The 22,099-nt window shown below is 55.6% G+C and overlaps 1 protein-coding gene across 1 annotated transcript in view; it reads right to left on the bottom strand.

Moving 5' to 3' along the window:
• The window catches only part of CACNA1C (calcium voltage-gated channel subunit alpha1 C), a 431,475-nt gene that overhangs the window by 115,669 nt on the left and 293,707 nt on the right, over positions 1-22,099 (bottom strand). Inside the window, 2 exon segments of the mRNA XM_021092981.1 lie at positions 10,642-10,814; positions 16,645-16,748. Coding sequence (XP_020948640.1) covers positions 10,642-10,814; positions 16,645-16,748 — 277 coding nt within the window.

Below are 22,099 nucleotides of genomic sequence, written 5' to 3'. Positions count from 1 at the left end.
AGGAGACTGGGGACTCCAGGATTCTAGAATCAAAGGAATTCCTCTGGGTCTGATAGACCAGAATGATCCAGGTTTGGTGGAACCCCCAGGGCTAAAGCTAGTGTATGCCAGCTTCAAATGACAGGAACAAAACCCAGAGCTGGAAGGCGGACTTGCAGCTCTCTGATCCGACCCCTCCCATCTGACAGACAAGGAAACCAAGAGAGGCAAGCTGCCCGTCAGTGACTGGGCGACCTGGAAGTCACTCGCCCTGTTCTCCTATAACTATCAGGATTGGGCAGACCCCAAACTCTGGCCTCCATCTAGGAGAGAAGGATGAGGGCCACTCACCCCCCCATTGCCGTGCTCTCAATTCTTCTAATTGAGGGACATGACTCAAATAAGTAGAATCCATCCATTAAGGGATTATGGAAATCATAATTAATGGAAATGATTTTAAACCATCTCAGAGACTCAAGAAGCAGCTCTATAAGCCTAACTGAAGCTTGGGATCTTCTTGGTAAAAACCCAGGGTGCTCTGCCTAATGGTTAGTGACCGACCAGCTCTGTTCCCCAGAGGTGGTGGAAGGGCAGAGGGAACTGTAGGTCAAGGGGGCTGGGCCCCTCCACCACTGGCCTCAGTTTTCACACCCAGAAGAGGCAACCCCCACCCCCCACCCCAGGAGAGCACCGATCTTTTTCTCCGCCTCTGCCGGGCATAGCAAACATCACGCTGAACTTCCCGTTAAGAGCCGGACCCGCTGACCGAAGCAAGTATTGGTAAATTCCACGAGACTCTAATTCTGAACACTTCTGTCAAGAAAGTGGTCCTCAGGTGGCACAATGGGTGAAGAATCCGACTGCAGCGGCTCAGGTCACAGCTGAGGCTTGGATTCAATCCCTGGCCTGAGAACTTCCATGGGTTGCGGGTGCCATTAAAAAAAGGGGGGCCCTCAAGGTCTTCCTGCCTATGTATATGGTGTGAGTGTACGTGCCTGGCGTGTGTGTGTCTGTACAGGGTGTTATTTTCCAAGAAGTTTGATAATATAGTAACTGGCCTGATACTGGATACCGTGATCCTGACTTGCGAGTCACTGAAATGAGATACGAAGGTTAGAGAGGCTGATCTGAAAACTGGAATTGGTGAGATAAACAAAGGTTTCTCCCCTTAAAGTCAGCCTGGCCGGCGTATGATTAGGGCTTTTTGCCTCCTCAGCAAGTTGCTGAGATCAGATCTATTCTCTCCCCCTCCCTAAACCCAACACACACAGAGGCAAAGACAGGTTCCAGGGCTGCTGTCAGCATTCTCTAACAGCTTTTGGCCCGTATTTTTATTTTATTTTTTTGTCTTTTTAGGGTATATGGAGGTTCCCAGGCTAGGGGAAGAGTCAGAGCTTTAGCTGCTGGCCTGCGACACAGCCACAGCAACGTGGGATCCGAGCCATGTTTTCGACATACACCACAGCTCACAGCAATGCTGGATCCTTAACCCACTGAGCGAGGCCAGGGATCAAACCTGTGTCCTCATGGATGCTAGTCAGATTCGGTTCCTCTGAGCCATGACAAAAATTCCTTGGCTTGTATTCTTGTCTTCTCTTGACCTCTAATCTTGGGGTGCTGTGTTCCCACATATGAGGCACTTGCACTTTCTGAAGCCTCTGAAGAGGACTCAGGGTATGTTTGTTAAAACCAGGGTTATATTTGGCAAATCATGTTTAGAATTTAGGAGCCATCAAGAGACTCCCCCTGTCCAGACATTTAAGAACATGTATGTTGTTTTGTCTTTTTAGAGCTGCAGGTGCAGCATATGGAATTGGAGATATAGCTGTTGGCCTGCAATACAGCCACAGCAACGCCAGATCTGAGCCACATCTGTGACCTACACCACAGCTCATAGCGACGCCAGATCCTTAACCCACTGAGGGAGGCCAGGGATCAAACCTGTGTCTTATGGATACTAGTTGGGTTCGTTACTACTGAGCCATAATGGGAACGCCCTAAAAATATCTTAACATCCTTACTTTTTCGAAAAAAAAAAAAACAAAAACCCCAAAAAAAACCCAACACTGAAGAACCTTGTCCAAGTTCAAATGCATATTTTTGGAAAGGATAAACTTTTAACTGTCTTTCCTTGGCGCTGTGACTAGTGAATTTCCCCTGTAGATCGCTTTGCTGGGGGTAAGTTTGGTCAGCCAGATGAGCTCATACAGATTAAGTCTAAACTGCAAAGAATGTATATTGCTATGAATCTGAGTGTATAGCTTTCTTTTTTGTCCTAGGCTACTATCTGGAGCTGTCACCTGGGATAGGACATTTTACTCTCCCTGTGCCTTTCTCAAAGGCCTTTGAGGACACTGCCCACGCGTGGACTACATTCCGAGAACAGGGTCTTAAGTGCAAACAGTTCTCTTGCTCCTCCTGTCCTCTGGGGGAGAGTGTGTGGATCCAAACTGGAGGCAGGGGAGGGAAGTTTATGGCCTTCACAGGGACGTCCAAGTACAGGCCTGAAATCAGGTGTTTGGAAATGAGCAAAACTGCTTGTTCTGTTCAGGGAGGGCCTGCCAGGTTCTGGCTGTGTGACCTCTGAGCACATCCTGTGATCTGTCCTGAGGCAGTGTTGAGAAACCTGCGTATATTTCTTAGGGGACAGGAGGTGGGTCTGTAAGGACCATGAGCAGGAAGAAAACCTGCCCGTTTGTGACTCCAGAAAATGAGCCTATCCAACAGGAGGCAGACCCCCAGGCACTCGCAGGAGGGTGAGGGTGACGGGCTACGTGGTTCTGTGCAGAGGTTGGGGCACAGGATCATAGGATCCCAGGATCATAGGAGTCTGTGATTTTCTGAGATGGAGCCATGCACTTGGCTAAACAAGGAATCCAGGGCCTCAGTCGGGGATACAGAAAGATCACTGCAATGGACTGAATGTGTGTCTCCCCAAAATTCATATGCTGAAACCCCAATACCGGTGTGATAGGATTTGGAGGTGGGGCCTTTGGGAGGCGATTAGGTGACGAGGATGGGGTCCTTATGAATGGGATTAGTGCCTTATAAGAAAGGGCCAGAGAGCTGGCTGGTGTCCCTGCTGTGAGGATACAGTGGAAGACGGCCGACTGCAGGCCAGGCAGCGGGCATCTCCGAGGACACAGCAGCCAGGTGGGGGCAGGAACAATACTTCCAGTGGGGGCCCTGCCTCCAGCATCCCTCTTCTCCCTGCCTCCGCCCAGCCTGACCATCACCTCCTCTTGTCTGTGAGGGGCCTTCCACCCTCAGGACCACCGTTCTGCGGGGCAGCTCCCTGATGGCGGCCGCCTGCTGCTCCCAGCCCTGCAGCAGTGCTGTTCCTCTTAGCACGAGGCCCGCATGCGAAGCGGCCATGGTGACTGAGTCCAGTGCGCACAGCAGGTACGACTGCTGTTTAAGAGGATGGAATCTTTCCCAGCCTATGGGGCCATAAATCTCTTCTAGAGGCTCTGCAGCTGTCACAGAGGCCCGAGCTCGTCCAGCTGATGGAGCGACCTGGAAGGATGGAGCCAACAAAGCCCATTTGGGGCTGCTACGCAGCTCTTACCTTTTTTTCTTTCTTTTAGGGCTGCACCCACAGCATAGGGAAGTTCTCAGGCTAGGGGTCGAATTGGAGCTGCAGCAGCTGGCCTACACCACAGCCACAGCAACACCAGATCTAAGCTGCCTCTGTGAACTACACCACAGCTTATGGCAACGCCGGATGCTTAACCCACTGAGCAAGGTCAGGGATCAAACCCACACCCTCACGGATACTATGTGGGGTTCTTAATCCACCGAGCCACAACGGGAGCTCCATATTTTTTCATCAGCCTCTGAATCACAAGGGCAGGGATCAGATGTTGGGGAGCTCCTGGGGATTCCACATGTAGCACCTTTTAGGGTAAAGTTACAGGCAGGAGACTGTCAGGGGCAAAGGGCCCCACGGCCAAGCAGACAGGACAGGCCAACTCCAGGGGACCCTCAGGTCTGGAACAGCCAAGCTGCTTATTCCGGACACCACCACCTGCCAGCCTGACCCTTCCCCGCCGTGACTCCCACTTTAGCTGCGTCAGCCCCTGGGACCCCTGACCTCCCTGCTTCCCCCTCCCCACCCCAGTCAACTGTCCACAAAAGAAGCCCGGCGACCCCTCCACAGAGGACTTGTCCCTCTGCTCAGATCTCTTCTGTGGCTCCTCTGAACCCAGAGGATAAAGTCCACAGCTGAGACCATCTGGGGCCAGGTCTCGGCCTCCCCTTCTGGCGTGACCTTCGGTTTCTCCCCCTCGCCCCTCAACCGGGTGCCGGAAACAGAAGTCTGCCCCCACTCCCTCTACATGTTACCTCTACGCCCCCTCGGCTTCAATGCCCTTTCCTATCCCTCTGGCCTCGAGAGCTGCTACCAACCTGTGGGTATGTCCCCTCCTTCCCCTGCTTTGTCCCCGGGCACTTGGACTGCCCCGCCCTGCAAGCCATGTGGGGCCCACAGCTGTTATGGCCAGGGCCCCATGGACGGGCGATGCCCACACTCCAGGCCTGGCCTCCACAGGCTCTCCATGCACCCTCTCCCTTCCCTGCCCTGCTGCCCAGACACAGGGGGTCCACAGAGGCCCCTGAGGCCAGTGTAGGCGGTGTAATGGCGAAAGTCCCTCCTGCCAACCTGAACCCACGTGGAACTGGGATCAAAAAGCAACCTTCACCCTATCAAGGGCGGAGACCTGCTTACAACACTTAGCCCACCTGACTGATAGTGTCACCCCCCAGGCAGGCCACCCCAGGCAGGAAGCTCCCAGGCAGGCCGCCCGCACCATTGAGAAGCCCTCTTCTCTCTCCTCTGCTTTTCTGCAGGACCTGTTCACACCTGCCTTCTCTGCTATAACTCGTCTACATGTGCACCTGTCCCCTGACCAGCCCCCTAGGACCCATCCCACTGTCCTAGTGAACATGTGTTGGATGCACACACAGATGTCTCTCAAATGAGCAGGGCTGCGTGTCACTCAGGAGGGTCTTTCCTAAACCGTCTGACTAGTTCACCTGCTTTTTCCACCAGCCCCACGCCACGCACCCGGGGTGGACATACAGCTGCACGTGAGGCTCCCCACGTCAGCAAGTGGGACAGAGGCAGGGCGGTCACTCTCCTCCACTGACAGCCTTCTTCTGTGACAAGGGATTTCACCTCCCAGTGTTTACATGGAAGTGGGAGCGGGGGCTGAGCCCTGGCTACGGAGGAAGTGGATCAGAGGGAAATTTAGGATGATTCATCTTCCCCCAGTGCCTCTGCTGGGCTGTTGCATTCAGGTTGGCAAAGCATTACATTAAAATCAAATCAACACTTTGCTGGGTGGCTGCATGGGCAGGCTGAGTGGACAGAGCCATTTGTCAACAGGTTTGGTGGCCTCAGGGAGGTGACAGTATCTGCAAAGACACTAGACAGGAGCCAGCACAGTGAGGCTGCTCCTGGCTGGAGTCCCCCTCCCCCATAGTTCCAGGTTCCCAGGACCATCAGAGGCTCAGCCATGGTGACCACGTGGCACCACACGTCCTGTGTCATCGAAGGCGGATGACATCACACCTCCCGGGGTGCACACCAAGGCAGGAAGGGACGGTCAGGGAGCTGGGGCGCCCCTTCCCAGAGCCTTCTGGTTGAGCGACGCCCTCCTCTAAGCAAGCTCACGGAGCCCAGAACGGAAAGAAATGCCGACGGATCACACAGCTGACGTGCCTCCTGGCAAGGGGATGGCTTCTGACCTCGGTGACCTTTCTTCACTTGAGCATGATGTCACCACGACCGCCTTTCACGCTTCAAACACGGTTCTTAGGATCATGCTGCTCATCTCCCCAGCTTTTAAAATCAAACTCGGGACTATTTACGGTAATGCTTCAGGTCAGTTTTTCCACCACCAGCCCTCCTTCCTTCCCTCCGTCCCCCTGCTTTGCTGTTAGACGGACAGTGTTACAGACGCTCTGATGAAGGGGACGAGAGGGGCCCCTTGTAGCCCCTCTGCCTGGAGGAGCAGGCGGTCCGCCCCGCTGAGGGGTGAGGGAGCAGAGAGGAAGCCCCCCTCCCCTGGGGCAGCACCGGGCTGCCCATCTATGGGGGAGGGGGTGTCAGTGCCCACAGGAGACGCCCTGGGGGTGAAACCAGACCATCTAGGTCTTGCCCACTTGAGCCTCTGCCCGGTGCCCTCGAGCCCATGAGAGCCCGCAGAGGCTGACACGTGTCCACGCCCAACCTCAGCGTCCAACAGCCCTTCCCCATCAGCTGAGAAAGGACGACGCCCTGGAGGAGAGAGTGAGTGAGGGGGCCGCCCTCGCTCTCCTGACCACCAGCTTTCTCTTTCAGAGGATCTGCGGTCCCCCCCAGCTGCCTTTCCAGGCCCACTTTTTTGTCTTCTTAGGGCCGCACCCACGGCATATGGAAGTTCCCAGGCTCCGGGTTGAACTGGAGCTGCATCTGGCAGCCTAGGCCACAACCACAGCAACGCGGGATCCGAGCCACATCTGCGACCTACCCCAGAGCTCACGGAAACACCGGATCCTTCACCCACTGAGCGAGGCTAGGCATTGAACCCGTAACCTCATGGATACCAGTTGGGTTCTTAACTGCCTGAGCCACAACAGAAACTCCAAGGCCCACTTTTCAAAGCTCCCGGTCCCTTCTGCCCAGAGTCCACTCTCTGAGGATCCACCATGAGCGCAGCTAAGACTAGACAAGGGTCTTTGGCAACTAGGCAGGAAGGAAGAGACTAAAACCCAGTTCTCCTGACTCAAAGGGGACTCAATTCAGTGCTTCAATTCTGCCCGCCTGCATGCATTTGAAGAGCTTCTAGCCTCTCCACCCCGAGTCTGCTCCTCACTGTCCCCTTCAGGCTGTGGGGCCATCGGGGGCTCCACAGGTGACGCTGTGTCTCCAGGAATGGTCCCTGGCACGGTCTCACCATAGCCATGGGGTGGAAGAGTTAAGTCAAGATGTAGCAGGGACCAGAGAAGGGTCGAAGGTTCCTGCTCCCGCTGTCCCACTTCTGTACCATGGAGGCGTCCGTCTGTATTCTGGAGTTTGTGGGTAGAGGATACTCTTAGGCTCAGGGTTCTGTCTGTACCCTGAGGCCTCTATCTGGACACTGGTGGGGCCCTGTCTCAGGCTTCAGACGTGTGCAGCTGTGACTGCGAGTCAGTCCAAGGAAAAAAACTGATCGTACCGATTAAAATGCCTTCAAAGAAAAAAGAAAACTCAGATGATGATGCATGAGCACTTGACCTGTACAGTGTGGACGGGTGATATTTAGATCACTGCTCTCCAGCCCCGGGACCCTTCACCTGCCCCTCCCGGAAGCCTTCAGATTCCCTGTTTCAACAACACCATCCCAGGCTTTGCAGGGCGGGCGGTAGCCGTGAGCTCTATTGGTTGGTGACAATCGCAGCAGCGTCTCCTGAGAACAGAACCGAATACACTGGTTGTCGGCTCATCTACATGCAGACCGTGTTTCCCTTCCACCGTCTGTCTGTCCTTTCCACGCTCGCCCGCACAAACGTTCAGCTTCGAGGCTGGGGCTGCATTTAAAGGGCCTTAATGACATTAGAGAAAGATTGTCACGTGCAGGGATATTTAATCCATGCGTCCTTTGATCTTGAGGAGGAAAAATAAAGAAGAGAAGCAATTCTTGTCCCACCAGGGCAGGCATTTTTGATGACTCTGTTCATGGCTAGATCTGCAGGGCCTAGAACAATGCCTGGCACAGAGCAGGCCTTTAATTGGTGGTCGATGGATGCGTGGGTGGAAGAATGAGTGAAATACACGTTTAGGTATTTTTCTACGATTTACTGGCCAACCCAACTGACCCTCATTATTAGAGAAAAGCTTCCACCGATGTCCTTTCTCCCTGTTGCCTTCCCATCCCTGCTCTTCCCATGTCCTCGTTGGCACCTCTAGCTTTTCCTGGAGAGACGAGGAACCAGGTGACCAGGTAAAAACATGTCCCCGAGCTGTTTCCACACTGGAGCCGTCTCACCAGCATGTGGCAACAGTGGCCTCTCATAAGTGCGATGCAGGTACACCTGGGGCCTGAGTGAAGCTGCCTGAGCCAATGGTGAAGAGTGAAGATACCCTTTTCCTCTTTTTCTTACAAGACTATCCAGTTTTTGAGCTGAAGAGAACGGCAAATACACCGTATTATGACCTTTTAGCAACTTTCAAGGCCAAGATCCCACTTTGGTCAAAACACGTAATTTATAGCAACATCTCTTCCATTGTGTTTGTTTCAAAATTCTGACATTCTCAGGATCAGAATATAGTTTCTGAGCCATGGGCTTGCCTTTTCTGCCAGCCTCTTAGTCTGTCAGTTCCTTAGCCATCTACCCACGTAAGGGAGCTCTGCTCTTGACTGGACTTCCCTGGAGTCCAGCCTTGAGACTCGCCTCCCAGCTCCATCCCAGTTCTTCGTACATTTCTATTTCACTCTCTGTCTTGTTTTTTAAGATGCTCATTCCGTGGTCCCAACCCCTAGAATGGCCCTGCCACCGTTCCCACGATGGACAGAAACAGGCTCTGTTCTGTCCTCCTGGGACAGGGCTGAGAACAAGAAGCAGACCCCAGGCTCCTCCAGCCACAAGGAAAGTGCGGGGGAGGAACAGCAGTGTTCATCCTGGTTTCATCCATATTTGGGCTCATGCAAATCTTTTTTTTTTTTTTTTGTCTTTTGTCTTTTTAGAGCTGCACCCGCAGCACATGGAAGTTCCCAGGCTAGGGGTGGAATCAGAGCTGTAGCTGCTGGCCTACACCACAGCCACAGCCACGCCAGATTTTTAACCCACTGAGTGAGGCAAGTGATCGAACCTGCATCCTTGTGGATACTAGTCGGGTTCATTAACCACTGAGCCATGACGGGAACTCCCTCCTGCAAATCTTGGCAGGACTCCGTCCACTGGGGCGGGAGATTCATTATGCTCTTCCCAGAGCCAGGTCAGAAATGGAGGCAGGTGGGCCTTGTCCACTGGATCTGCTCCAGCAGCAAAGAATTCTCCATCTGGGCGGGACAGGGAAGCAGCGCCCCTGTCCTTGGAAGAGTGTGTCTCTGTGATGGCCACTGTGTGCTGAGCAGGCTGTGGACACACACGTTTCTGCTGACATGTAAGAAATATGCTCACTGCCACCCTGACCAGGGTGCACAGGGGAGCTGAGACATTAGGCCCTGTGCTCCAGAGCACGCGTCACTGCAGCTCTCAGGCCGGCTCACTTGTTGCCACACTGCTCAGCACCATGGACCATGGACCACCTGCATTTCATCCACAGCGTTAACAGATGCTGGGTGTCTTTCCAGGAAGACCCTCAGCGGCATCACTGCTCACTGTTATAATCCACCAAAGGCCTCGTCTTCCAACTTGCAGAACTCCTCAGAAGAGTGGGAAGACCTCTCAAGGTTTCTGAATCACATTGTTAATGTCCTGTTGTGTGTGCGTTTTAATTTCGTGTTTGCGCCTTGAGCAGTTATCAGAAAGGGAAGCGGTCGGTGGATGTGGACGTGTGCAACCCATGTCTGGAACCAGGGAAGAAGGTCCCACCTTCTGCCAACACCTTTCCCACCTACCTGCTCCTGCTCCCAGATTCCCAGCCAGAGCCCAGGAGCTAAGGAGCAGGAACACACAGAATCCCGCTGGTCGGGAGTGTCAACACAATGGGTGTGACCAACGCTCACACACAAGGCCATGAGGCAGGATACAGTACACGAGCATCCTTGCACCATCTGGGTCTCCATAAGGACACAGGGATGGCCACCCTGCTTCCCCATCAGCCTTCAGAGCCCCAGCGGGCCTGTCTTCTCTCTCTTGGCTTCCTGCCTGTCCCTGCCTGACCCCATGCAGCAAGTGGGGGTCAGTTTAAGCTGCTTGGCCCCTTGGCCAGAAACGCTCCTCCTCAAACACACCAAATACAAGGGAAGGGTGCCCACAGGAGGAAAGCATGGTCAGAGTCACAGCACAGAGGGCTGAGCCGAAGAGCCATCAGAGCCCACACGCTGGGTCCCATGTCCCTGCACGCCCAAGCACCTAGGGGCCTGGGCCCAACCCCGGAGCTTCCAGAGCTGAAGATGGGCCCAAGTGCTCGCTTTTCTAGCAAGTAACCAGGTGATGTGGGTGCTGTGGGTCCAGGGCCCACACTGGAGAACCACCAGGCTTATCCGATGAGAGCCTGAATTTCCACGATTCATTGTCTTTCCCACACTTGCGAGTAAATATCATCCATCACCCTCGTTACCATCCCAGCAAAAGCCTATCCAACAACCTACCACGGGAAGCCCCAGCAGGAGGGACAGGACCCAGAGTCTGTAACTAATGCTATTCCGCCGAGTTCCTCCCAACTTCCCCGACCCACCCCTTCGCCCGTTCGCAGCTCCCCAGATCTCTGCATCTGATCTCCCTCCTGAGAGAAGCCTCTGGCTCTTCTCCCTGAGAAAGCACAGCGGTGTTTCTAGGTGGTGCCACAGAGACTGTCCCTTTTGAACCAGCCTAGAGCAGGAAGCCTGCGCCCCCCCACAACCCCCCAGCCGAGAAGGCTTTGCTTTGCTTCTCAGTGTGACTGGTTTCTAAGGCAGCGGATGCTCCCTGCCACAAGGCAGGCGTGGCTCTGCGCCCTCCCCCCCCACCCACCCCCGCCAGGTGGCGGCTCACTGTTTCGGGGCTTCTCCTCGTCCATGCCCTCATCCTCGTTCTCGGGGTCGATGTCTTCGGCCTGAGTGATCCAGTCCAGGTAGCCTTTCAGGTCCTCTTCCAGCTGCTGCTTCTCCCGCAGCTTCTGGAAGTCGCCCCGTGCCTTGGCCTTCTCCCTCTCTTTGGAAAACTCTCTGGGGACGGAGGGCGGAGCAGGCAGGCCGGGGAGAGAGGAGACAAGAGGGACAGGGCATTACAGCTTTGCACAGGAAGCCCGCCCCCCGCCCCACTGTGCACAGACACTCTCTACCCGCCCGGGGCTGATCTGCTCTCAGGAATGAGGAAAGGGTCTGGGAAGGGGGTCTTGTTGACTCAAGTATGGGGGAGACCAAACCCGCGTCCCTTCTGTCTGTGTCATGATCACCGGCCGTCCCTCCTGGCAAAGGTTCTCCAACGACCTGGAAACGCCTTCCCAACGGTGACCAGGTGAAGCCCCACCATGCCTCCAGGGACGAGGCTGGGGCTGAAGCCACCCCCTGCACTGGCTCTGCCAACCCTGGGTGGCTGGAGATAGGCCATTGGGTGCACGGCGGTTATTTACATGACAGGAGTCATCAGACACAAAGGCAAACCAGGGCTTTTTCCCCCTGAAGAGCCGAGTGTTAAATGTTTACAGGTACACCCCTAACCTAAGACCCAGGAGCCTGTGGCCTCCTCCAGCGCATTCTCCTTTCTCTCATTTCCAGGGTTCGTCCTGCCGGGTTAGCATGCCTGGAGCGGTTGCCTGTCTAGAGACGGTTCTTTCCCATAAGCCGGGAGACAAGGGAGGACTCCAAACACAGGAACATGTCCTGGGGGCTGCCCTTCAGGTTCAAAAGGAAATCCAATCAGCTTGGAGAAACACATAAAATCAAGATGATGTGAAAGTTAAATGATGTGTTCAGTCTACGGTAATAACGAGTAGAAATTGGAATTGGGTTGGGATTTGCAAGAAGAGGGCCTACTGAAAAATTTCTAAGAGTGGCTATTTCTTTCGTATTTTCTATGCATCTATCCTTATTTTCCCTCTGACTTTGAATTCATTTTCTGAGCACGAAGAGCCGGGTGGCCAAGAGGGAAACTGGGGCTGGTTCTCACTCTCAAAGCAAGTCTGTGCCTCCTCTTCCGAAATAGGGGCGTAGGAGCAGCCTGCCTCTGAGGTCCAGTCTGGGAAATGGGCCCTCAAGGAGAGTGAGTGTGTGTGTATGCATCTGTATGTGTGTGCGTGTGCATGAGTGTGTATGTGCACACATGTGAGTATATATGTGTGTGTATGTGAGTGAGTATGCATGTATGCACGTGCTGCACTGGGCATCTCGGTAGCTTCCTGGTCATGCCTCCTTCCCTCAGCAGAATCAAAGCCCTGTTAGGGCAGGAGGCTGGAGTCCACCCTGAGGGACTTCTTGCTCAGCCGGATGCTCCCCTTGGAAGAGAGACACACCCACAAGCCGGAGTCTATGTGGTCCTGGGGTGGCTGGGCCCCCGTGTCCCCTGTCCAGGGTCTGCACTTGCTGCAGCCATTTCGGGAACGAAGATCTTAGCGGCCACCCTGTACGGTGAGGGGTGGGGTCGGGAGGGGTCCAGGGGACGTTGTCATCGGGAGAAGTGGGCCCTGAGCCACGAGGTCTCAGCTGCCTCCATGGTACTCTGGCTGGGAAGGAATTTCCTTCTTCACTTTGACTGAATCCAATTCTAATCGGATGGAACCTGTTCTTTCCTGGGCTTCCTGCCGGCGGGCTGTGCCTTCTCCTCCTGCCCAGGAAAAGGGCCAGGCTGATTGCTGACCCAGCCTTGCCTCCTGCAGTCGGGGAGGGCCTCCGTACCCGCCACTCCTCCCGGGCTGTGGGCAAGTCCGCTGGAGCCGGTCACTTCACAGCACAGTTCCCTGGCAAATCGGCCCAGCCTGCAGCTCGAGGCCCCTCTCAACTGTCCCACCCATGCCCACTCAACAACCTCCGATCCTTGTGCTGAGGGTCTGGATTGTAAGATGGACCAGTAGCTCAGAGTTCACTTTGGCCCTTTGGGGATATTTTGTAGAGGTCAAGTTCTAGTTAGAAAACACCCACCCATCTTTCTCCTGAGTCGGGGTTAGACTGGAGTGGGGAGAGTGGACCCAGCTGTGCATTACAGCAACAGCCCCTCAGAATGGAAGCTCACCTCCCTACCTCGTGGCCTCCGGGCGTCCAGAATGAACATCCGAGGAGGAAAGGAAATGGTTTCCTTGGGGAGGGTGCGTGGAGAAGCAGCACCCCAGTCCCCACAGAGAGCAGGGCACAGCCAGGCTCTGACTAGATGGAGATGAGCAGGGTTCTGTCCCCAGACTCCACCTGGCAGGGGACCTGGGGGTGGAGGCACCTGGCTCTCTTCAACTTCTCGCCTGGATGCCAGTCATGCACTTGCTCAGGGGACAAAGCAAGTGGCAACACACGGCCCTAAACTGACAACCACCTGGGCCCAAGGACCAAGCTGGCTGCATGGTCAGTCACAGTGGGACGTGTCCAAAGGCAGGAGCACGTACGTGCCAGCCACGGCCAAAGGGACAAACGTGGGAGAGTCAGGGTGTGGGTTCCTGCCTGTGGAAGGTCAGTCAGCACGAACACCAGGGCTCTGGGCCCTGAGATGACAAGTGCAGCCCACCCACGTCACCTACTGACTCCATGTCTGCTAATCTGCCTCCTCGCCAAGACCTATCAGTGACCCCCGGCAACGCCAGGGGCCTTTGCAGTCACTGTGGACACACAGAGTGGGGGGACGGGTGTCACGTCCTGCCCTCCTCAGCATAGCCCATACTCTAAATAAGAGCCTTTGAACTGTCCACTTGGAGCCGCAGCGTCCGCATCTGGTGCTTTCATGGGTGATTTTTTTGATGAAAATGCTGTGCCGTCTGTGGCCCTGAGCGCTGGAGCTGGGAAGTGCCTCATGGAGGAAGCACGCATATCAGGCGAGCTCTGTCTGGGCCTGACTTATGAACTGTTGGCTAAGAGCGAGGTGCAGAAAAAGCAACACTGTGCATTGAACCCAGTGACTTCAGACAAAAGCACACATGCTGAAAGTTGTGTTGACAGCAACAATGTGGTGGCCAGGGGCTCCCGGGAAACTGACCCCGTTTTGCCCTGAGCAGAGGTCTGCTGTTCATGAATTCATTGATGCTGGGGACTTCATGCAACAGCCCTGCCCGGAGTCATGGGCATCAGCCGCATTTGCCAACCTCCTCTGCTCCAGCCACGAGGCAGTGTCCAGGCACGTCTGCTTCCTCTGGGCCTGGATATAGCATCTTAATAGTAACCTGTGGTCAGGGTGCTTTCAGGCTGTAAAATGCTTGTCCCCAGGTCCCAGGCCCCGACTCCCAGGAGAACAAGAGCTGGGTGCCCACCATCTAAGAGACCCCGGGCCCCTTGGCACCTGAAGACACATGTCCTCTCTGTTTGCAACCACTGACCACCGAAGAGTCCAGGGACTTTCACCCGACTGCAGCTTCAAGTGCAGTTTCCAGCATCTCAAGATCACTGTCACTGTAGTTCTAATGGGTGGGAGGCTGAGATTTCTGGAAGGAAGGTCATATAACCTGGTTCTTGAATGATTGTTACCCATCCTGAGACTTCTGAGGACCAACAGATAATGAACGTGGAACCATTAAAAAAAAAAAAATCCACGAGACGTCCATTAACCCCAATCCACACGGTCTTGTCGGGAACAGAGACATGTGACGAGTCCAGACATGGCCCAACCCTCCGATGACCAGAATCTCTGGATCCTGCCTTGAAAAAGGAAGCTTTGCAGAGGGCCGCTCTTCTGTCCCCATGAGCGGAGGCGCCAAGCTAGCTGGGCATCCTTGGTAACTGAGGGTGGCGTTGATGAGGAGAGTTACCGTGCTGGCTCTTAACTGGGGATGAAGGGTGTTAGCTCCCAGCTGGTGGAGCATGGCGGACCGGAGATGAGGCTGCAGATTCACATCGTGTGGGGTTAACCCCATCCACCAGGTCCCACCTGTGAGAACTGCGCTCGTTCCCGCACCTAAACCTCACTTCTCTGTGGGGTGGAGATGCGCTTACATCAGCTCCCAGTATTGTCGTGGGCAGGAAGTGAGTGAATCTGCTGCAAGCTCCCAGCCTGGACCCTGACGTCGAGATCCTTACAGCTGGTGCTGTCACCCAGAGGGAATCTCCGGATATTTCTAGATGCTTCAAAAGGCTGGCCGATGCCTAGTGGGCGGCCATCCTGACTGATTAGGAGGTGGTCGTGGGCATGCATGCTCAGCCAGTACGACCCTACCTCCAGGGGTCCTCACCTCGTGCCAGCCCTCTGGACAGGCCAGGAGAGGCCCCCTTAGCCCTGCAAGGGGAGGGGCTCTGTGTCCAGGCAGAGGGTGAACCAGGGCCCAGGAAGCTTTGGGAGATGCGCTATGGGAGGCACGGGGCAGCAAGCAGATGTAGGGAGGTGTCCGCGGGGATAAGGGAGGGCTGAGTGGGGTCCCCAGTGGACCAGGCTTTTGGAATCCTGTGGGTCAGGCAGCCCACACACATGCTCTTGCTCAGATTTGAGAAGGGCCAGGACAGGGCCTTCAAGACCACGCTCCTGCCCCTCCACAGTCTGACTCCGTCTGCCCCGGGAGGAGGGCTCCTCTCATGAAGAGACCACTGGGCAGACACCTGCTGGGGGGCTTCGTGGTCCAGGCCTCACTCTCCACCTGAGCTTCGGGAGGAGTTCACTTGCTCAGATGGCTCCTAATCTCTTGTCTCTGTCTTTTCAGATGCGTGGCCTGCGTTCAGAGGCCTTCTACACCCGGCTCGTGTAGAACAGGGTGATGAGCTTGGTTTTTCAGCGCTTTCCTAACCATTCACTGTACACACAGGGCATTTTCCTGTGTTGGAGACAAAAAATGAAAACCCTTCCACCTTCCAGGCAGCTGACCAGGACGTCTGCTGTCCCGTGTGTCATTGTCACCCTGATGGGAGGCGCTAGTTCCTGTGTGGCTGCTCGCAGCGAAGTCCTCTGGTGTGATGGACCCTCTGACAGCCCCCACCCCACTGGGAAGGGGTGAGGATGGAGTGGACTCTGTCCCTCCCCATGCCCAGGGCTGACCTCGATGCTCCTGTGGCAAGAGGGGGTGGGTGGGAGCAGTCTTCCTCCTCTGCCTACTTCCCCCGACATTCCTGTTCCCGGAGACCAAGAAAAGGCTACGAAGCAGCGGCCCCTCCCCCACGTGGCAAAGGCAGAGAGTGTCACCAGGAGCCTTCAGGTGATGGCCTTGGCGTGGCCAGTGAGGAAGACAGAGGGCCCAGGAGACGTCCAGCAGGGCCATGGGGCAGGGGTGGCTGTCCAGAGGTGTCCCGGCCACTTTTCTAACTTCATCTGAGCAAAGGCCAAAATCAGGTGGCCTGGTACTTGGAGTCACCAGACAGAATGAGAGGATAGCGTATTCTGTCCCTCTGCCCTCCGATGACCAATGGCTTTAAACCGCTGAGTGCCCTTCCTTTCAGAGAAGGTCTGCAGATATGGACACTCAGTCTGCAGCCAGGGTCAGAGAATTTGAATTGTGTCTGTTTGGCTTGTTTGCATTTTAGCTCCATTCTTCGAACTCTAGCCCGGCCAGCACTGAGGCTTCACTGCCAGCTTGCCCTGGACTGTGGTCGGCCAGGCTGCCATGTGGATTGAAGCCCACGGCCCATGGAGCTTCCTCTAGTTCCTCTGCCAGGCCCACCCCAGAAAGGGGCTCCACTGCTCCGAAGGTTCAGGGAGAAGCGTCCTGCCCACCTAGACAGCCAGGGCGACGGGGCTGGCAGGAGACAGGGGCCCAAACCAATGGGCTCATCCTGGAGCGTCTGACCTGTGCCCAGCCAGGCCAAGGACATTCACTTCAAGGCTCCTGGGGCGGCCCCATGTCCCAGGTTCATCAGAGTCAGAAAAAGAATAAAGCCAGGAAGAGCAGAAAGAGTAAATGAGATAAATGGAAAAATCAAGACCTTTTTCCTCGGTCCTGCTTACCCGCTAAGGACACCGAGAACCAAGTTAAGTACAAAAAATGACCCTATGATGATTAGTGTAACAAAATAGATCCAGGGCCAGTCCCTTCCCACGGCATCATTGACCTGGAAGAACGGAACCACAGTTAGTGGGGCTCGGTCAGCGCCCAGCACGGCCCCGTCCCCCTGGCCCCGGACACCGACCAGGCAGCGCCGGGACGGGGGTCCTCCGGGTTGTCAGAGGCCAAACGGCCTGCCCAGCCAGGGATCAGAATTTGCGGCTTGATGGAGACTTTTTCTGTTTTTCCTGGAACCTGGGGCCTCGCTCAGCTGCGTCGTAAAGAGGACACAGAAACGGTCAGCTTACCCGCTCAACACACCAAGAACCAGATTTAGAACGAAAAAGGATCCAAAGATGACCAGACTGACAAAGTACACCCAGGGTAACTCGTAGCCCATGGCGTCCTGCATCTGGAAAGACAGTTAGGGGAGAGAGAGAGAGAGAGAAGCAGAGTGCGTCAAAGCGAGGAGGCAGGGAGGCTGGGAGCAGAGGCCGGGGTCCACGGTCACCAGCACCGTCTCCACTCAGACACCCTGTGACCTTGACCTGAGCTGGGAGGACCCGGGTGGCTCTCCCTCTGGGGGATCTCGCCTGGCTGTCCCTGTTGTTTTGTTTCTGGAACAGTGTTTTCCACTCCCTTGCCTAACTAAGCTGGGTCACCTCAAGAAGTGATTTCTTCGCACGAGATGGTTTTCGCTCAGTTGGGTTTATGTGGCTGATAAGTCTTCCACTGTGCCCAGCCCCGCAGCCTCAGCTCTGGTGGACGAGCTGTAGCCTTGGCACCTGCAGGGACATGTGGGGAGGGGACGTCCTGGCGGGGGGGACACCCAGGTCCCAAATTTAGGCGTGGACAGCACTGCGTCATCAGCACCATAGGCCACACTTGGGCTGATATGTTCAAGGAACGGTTCCTGTGCCTGTAATTCACCAGGTAATGGGTACGCTGAGAAGGTCACACCCTCCCAACTTTCCCAATTCCCTGAGCCACAAGCTCCCAGAATGCCCCACATTGGTGCTCCCAAAGCGTGGCCTGCAGACCACAGCCTCAGCCCAGGAACTAGTGTGAAACCGCACACCCTTGGCCCACAGGCCCTGTGGGTGAGCTGACAGAGCTGAAGTTTGAGGACTGCTGGGTTACGTCACCCTCTCCAGGGCCCAGCCTCCGAGGCACTGGCTGGCAGGTGCTGTGAGTCCCTGCACACCTCTGCGTGCTGGGCCTCCGTGTGTGGATCGCTGTGCAGAGTGGTCCCCCAAGTGGAGCTAGGGACCCACATCAGATCACGAGGGGCTTCCGGGCCGACCCCAAGACTCTGCGAGCTTCAGAGTGACTCCAGGGCAAGCTGAGGTTGGGGGCCCTCTGTCAGGGTCTCACAGAGCAGAGGTGTGCTGGGACAGCACCCCACTGCCCCCAGGGCCTCTCAGGCCCCCGGGAAACATCCTCGCGCCCAGGCCTGCGGGATGGCTGTGTGTTCTTTGAGAAGAACTGACCGGTTTGAGGTGTCACCTCCCATGGCCTTCCTAAATCTATTTGTACTTCTCTGCACGGATGAGGAACATGCCCGACGTGCAGCCGTGCAGAGCACACAGCTGTGGCCTGGCCTCGGCCGCTGTTGGAGGAAGAGGGCTCCCCACACACCCTTCCCCAGGTCACAATTCACTCTGCGTATGCGAGTGTGTGGCACAGCCTGCTGCCATGCCATCCGCTCTGCTCTTCCCACGCACCGACCACTTTCCCACGGTCTAACTCACTATTGTCCCCTGCTGGTCCTCTGTGCTAGGAGGCCAGCTGCATGAGGACCCACGTCCCCAAGTGCCCAGAACAGTGCCTCGTACAGGGTAGGGCCATCCTTGCTGAACTGCCCCCTGAGCAGGGTGGACAGGGATGAGGACAGAGGGCTGGTGCCCCAGCAGCCTTCCTGGGTCAGACCTCACCCTGCTGGTTCCTTAGGCCCTACGTCTGTGAATGTTTAAGGTCAAGGAAAATGCCATCCTCCAGGCCACATATCTTTGACTCAAGGAATTCACTGGCCTCAGAAGCTTCCTGGGGCCCAGTTAGTCTGGGTGTCCATTCCTTCCAGCCACAGGCAAGGAGAGTGACATCCAGCATCATCAGGAGTTTCCGACCCATAGAGACCCCTAGCCAGTCTCACAGTAACCCTGTGACCCCTAAATAACCTCATGATCCATACGTAAGCTTGTGATCCCTAGGTAGCATGATGACCTGAATGTAACCTTATGATCCCTAGGTAACCTCGTGACCCACAGATGCCTCATGAAGGGCCAGGGTGGCATCCAGGGATGCATGGCCTCCCCCTGACCCTCTTCTACCTGCTGGTCTCATCCCAGGCTGCGGGCTGGCTCTTGGAGGGTCAACATGGGGGGGGTCACAGGTGTGCGTGGGAGGTGCTGGACAGGTGAGGGGTCCTGGGGGCCCCCACAGCCCTGAGCAGCACGAGGGGACCCAGTCTGGTCTGGCTGGCTCTAGCCTCCTGTTTCTCTCTTGCTTTGCCACATGCTCTAGATGGCCCAGGGGGACCGCACGAGGTGCAGGTGGCTCTGAAATAGGGCAGTGTGGGAGTGGAGATTGACGGCTTAAATCAGCTGGAGAAGAGCTGTTGAGAAGAAAAGAGTAAATAGAGCCATATTTTAAAAAATGGCCCAGATTGCTGACACCCTGACTTAGAGATGAAGAAGGATAGGCCTCCTCAAAGCACTGAAGCCAGACATTTCCTGGCCGCCTGGCAAGGCACCTGAAGAGGCTCTGGCATTGCCACCTACAGCCCCCGGGCCTCCGGGCAGGGACCAGGCTTTGCTCAAACACACACCTTGCTCTTCCCCCACATATAATTCCTGGAGGGAACCACAGCCTTGAACCTTCAAATGCAAACAACACGTCTTCCCCCAAACAAAGCGCTGGAGGGACATCAATTCCAGCCCTATTTCCTTGGGCCACTCTGCAGCCCAGCCCATTCCGAGAGCTTTCCAGGCCAGCACGTTCCCCTCAAAGGTCCAGCACAGGTGCTGTGGATCCTAAGGACTGAGCAGCTCAAGGGGCAGGAGGTGTGAGCCTGTAAAAAGTCACAGCATGTTACAGGGACTGTCATCTGAGGGCGGGTCTGCTCTGGCTGAAAGCCAGTGCCCAGGGAGATGGCCAAACAAGCTCAGGAGTGCCGAGACCTTTGGCCCCTGCCACCTTGCTGCAGGACATGGGGTCCGGCCGCAGTCACTGGGGTGGCCGGGGTGTTTCTTGGATCTGTTAGGAACCCAAAGCACTGTCCTCTCCAGGTTCCAAATGTCATAAAGCTGGCTTTTCCTTCTCTCCTGCTCCACATCCAGCTCAGGGCCAGCGAAAGCCCACCCCCTCCAGGAAGCTCTCCTGCTCTCATTGAGCCCAGCCTGTGTGGGAGCCACCTTCTTCTGTGTCCCCGTCTCTCTAGTTAGACCCAAACTCCTTGAGTGTGGGCCTGGGGACACAGTAAACACTCACTAAATGTTTGTTAAATTGAATTACTGAGTAATAAGGACTCATCTAATGCCAGTGAAATGAATAAAACAAAACCTAATAAGTAAATAAATAATAGCTCTGAGAGATGTGAATTCTCCTTCTTAATATGTTTATAAATCAAGGGCTTATTGTTTAGGTAACAAGTTCTCCGTTTAAAGCAGCATGGGTGCTAAGTGTTAACGCTCTAACCGAGGCAGATTCAAGGTTAAGGGCCAGAGGGTGCTGTGGAAACCTGATCCCCATAAGGACCCCCTTCCGAGGGGAAGATGTGGCCCCCCACCTTCCACAGAAATCGCCTCCTGGACGGGCTTTGCCCACCCAGGGGCATCTAAGCAGCACCACGTGGATGCGTGCGTTAGACTCTGAGGGAGCCTAACCCCAGCTGGGGTGGGAGGAACCCCTGGGAGCTGTGCAGACATAGACTCTGGGGCCTGACCTTGAGCTTGCCGTCCCACAGCCCCTCCCCATCAGAAAGCTACATGTCTTAGGCCACAGCACGCTGAGATCTGAGAGTCTGAATCTGGAGGCAGAACCTAGCAGCAAGAAGGAGAGTCCGCAGGGGAGAGAGGCAGAGGCAGAGGGAGGAGAAAGGGAGAGACGTCCGGGAAGGGTCTGAACGAGAGGAACTGTCTGAAGCAGGCGCCCTGGGCTTGGAGCCCCTTCCCTCATGAACACCCATGAGGGGACTTCATTTTGGTTCCAGGGGTGTGTGTGTGTAGGTGTGCACGCAGGCATATATGTGCACACACATGCACACACAGAGGCATGGCCTTCGAGAAGGGGTGCTAAGAACATCAGGGCGAGGCTGGGCTGCCAGCCCGGGGCTGCCCTCACCTCTGATGCTCTCCATTCCTGCCTGAGCCCATCACCTCCCTGCCAACCCACCCCCACCCCCGGGGGTGGGGGGAAAGCACAACACAGCTGCTGAAAATTGGCGGTTGCCATGTGTGCTCCTTGCCCCCACTCTGGCTGTCATGGCGACAGCGCTTCCCTTGGGCACATCTGGCTGGGGAGGGGGTGTACCAATGGCTGACTGACGGGGGAAAGGGTAGGAAGGGGCCATCAGCAAAGCAAACCACACCTACTCCCCAGCCCACACCCACCCTGATGCCACGGGAGGCATTTCCAAAGCAACTCAAGGTGGGTCTGAAGCTCATGGGCTGAGGCCCCAAAGCCCAGTCCCACACAACCACATCTTCCATGGCCCCTCTGCAGAGGGCACTTCTGTTCTGGGCTGGCCAGAGGGACTGGCCAAGGTGGAAGGACCAGTGAGGGCCACTTTTGATTTCGATCTGCTTCGCTGAATGAAATTAAGTTTGCCTAGATGCAGTCAGCTCAACTCTCTTTATCGCACAAATTATTCAAAACCAAGTTCTAATTGAGTAGAAGCATGGGAGGGAGAGAGGGGTGACCTCTGCGGTTTGGGGGTAAGTGTTACCACACGGCTGCTCTGCAGGGCAGGGCTGTAGCAGCAACACCACTGCTCAGTTCCCTGTACTGAGCTGGGTGTTGTCTGAACACTCAGGACCCAGGGCACCCAGCAAGCAAGGACAGCTTGATACCATTTGCAGGTACAAGGCACTTGGGCAAGTTTCAGCTGGTCCTTGGCAGAGAGGGATGCATGTCATGGCAATACTGGGCCGACTCTAACCCGAGAACTGAGGGAAAGGGACTTTTGAGTTGCTGGGAAACAATTTAGAAGGACAATGCCCAGAATTCATAGAACAACTCAGAGGCATTCCAGAATGTCTCCCCTGGTCTGGGAAGGTCCATGCCTGCCCTGGCACTGGCTCCTCTGTCTGGCAGCTGGGCCCCTGGGGAGCCATCTGCACCCCTGTCCACCCTGAGCAGGCTCTGGGATGGTTCTCAGGATGGCTAAATCCATTCGGCTATTAGCAAAACACTGGGCGT

This window comes from Sus scrofa, chromosome 5 (assembly GCF_000003025.6).
Source record: "Sus scrofa isolate TJ Tabasco breed Duroc chromosome 5, Sscrofa11.1, whole genome shotgun sequence".
Classification (NCBI taxonomy): Eukaryota; Metazoa; Chordata; class Mammalia; order Artiodactyla; family Suidae; genus Sus; species Sus scrofa.
The sequence above is the reverse complement of the archived record's forward strand: the minus strand, read 5'-3'. Positions and strand labels throughout refer to the sequence as shown.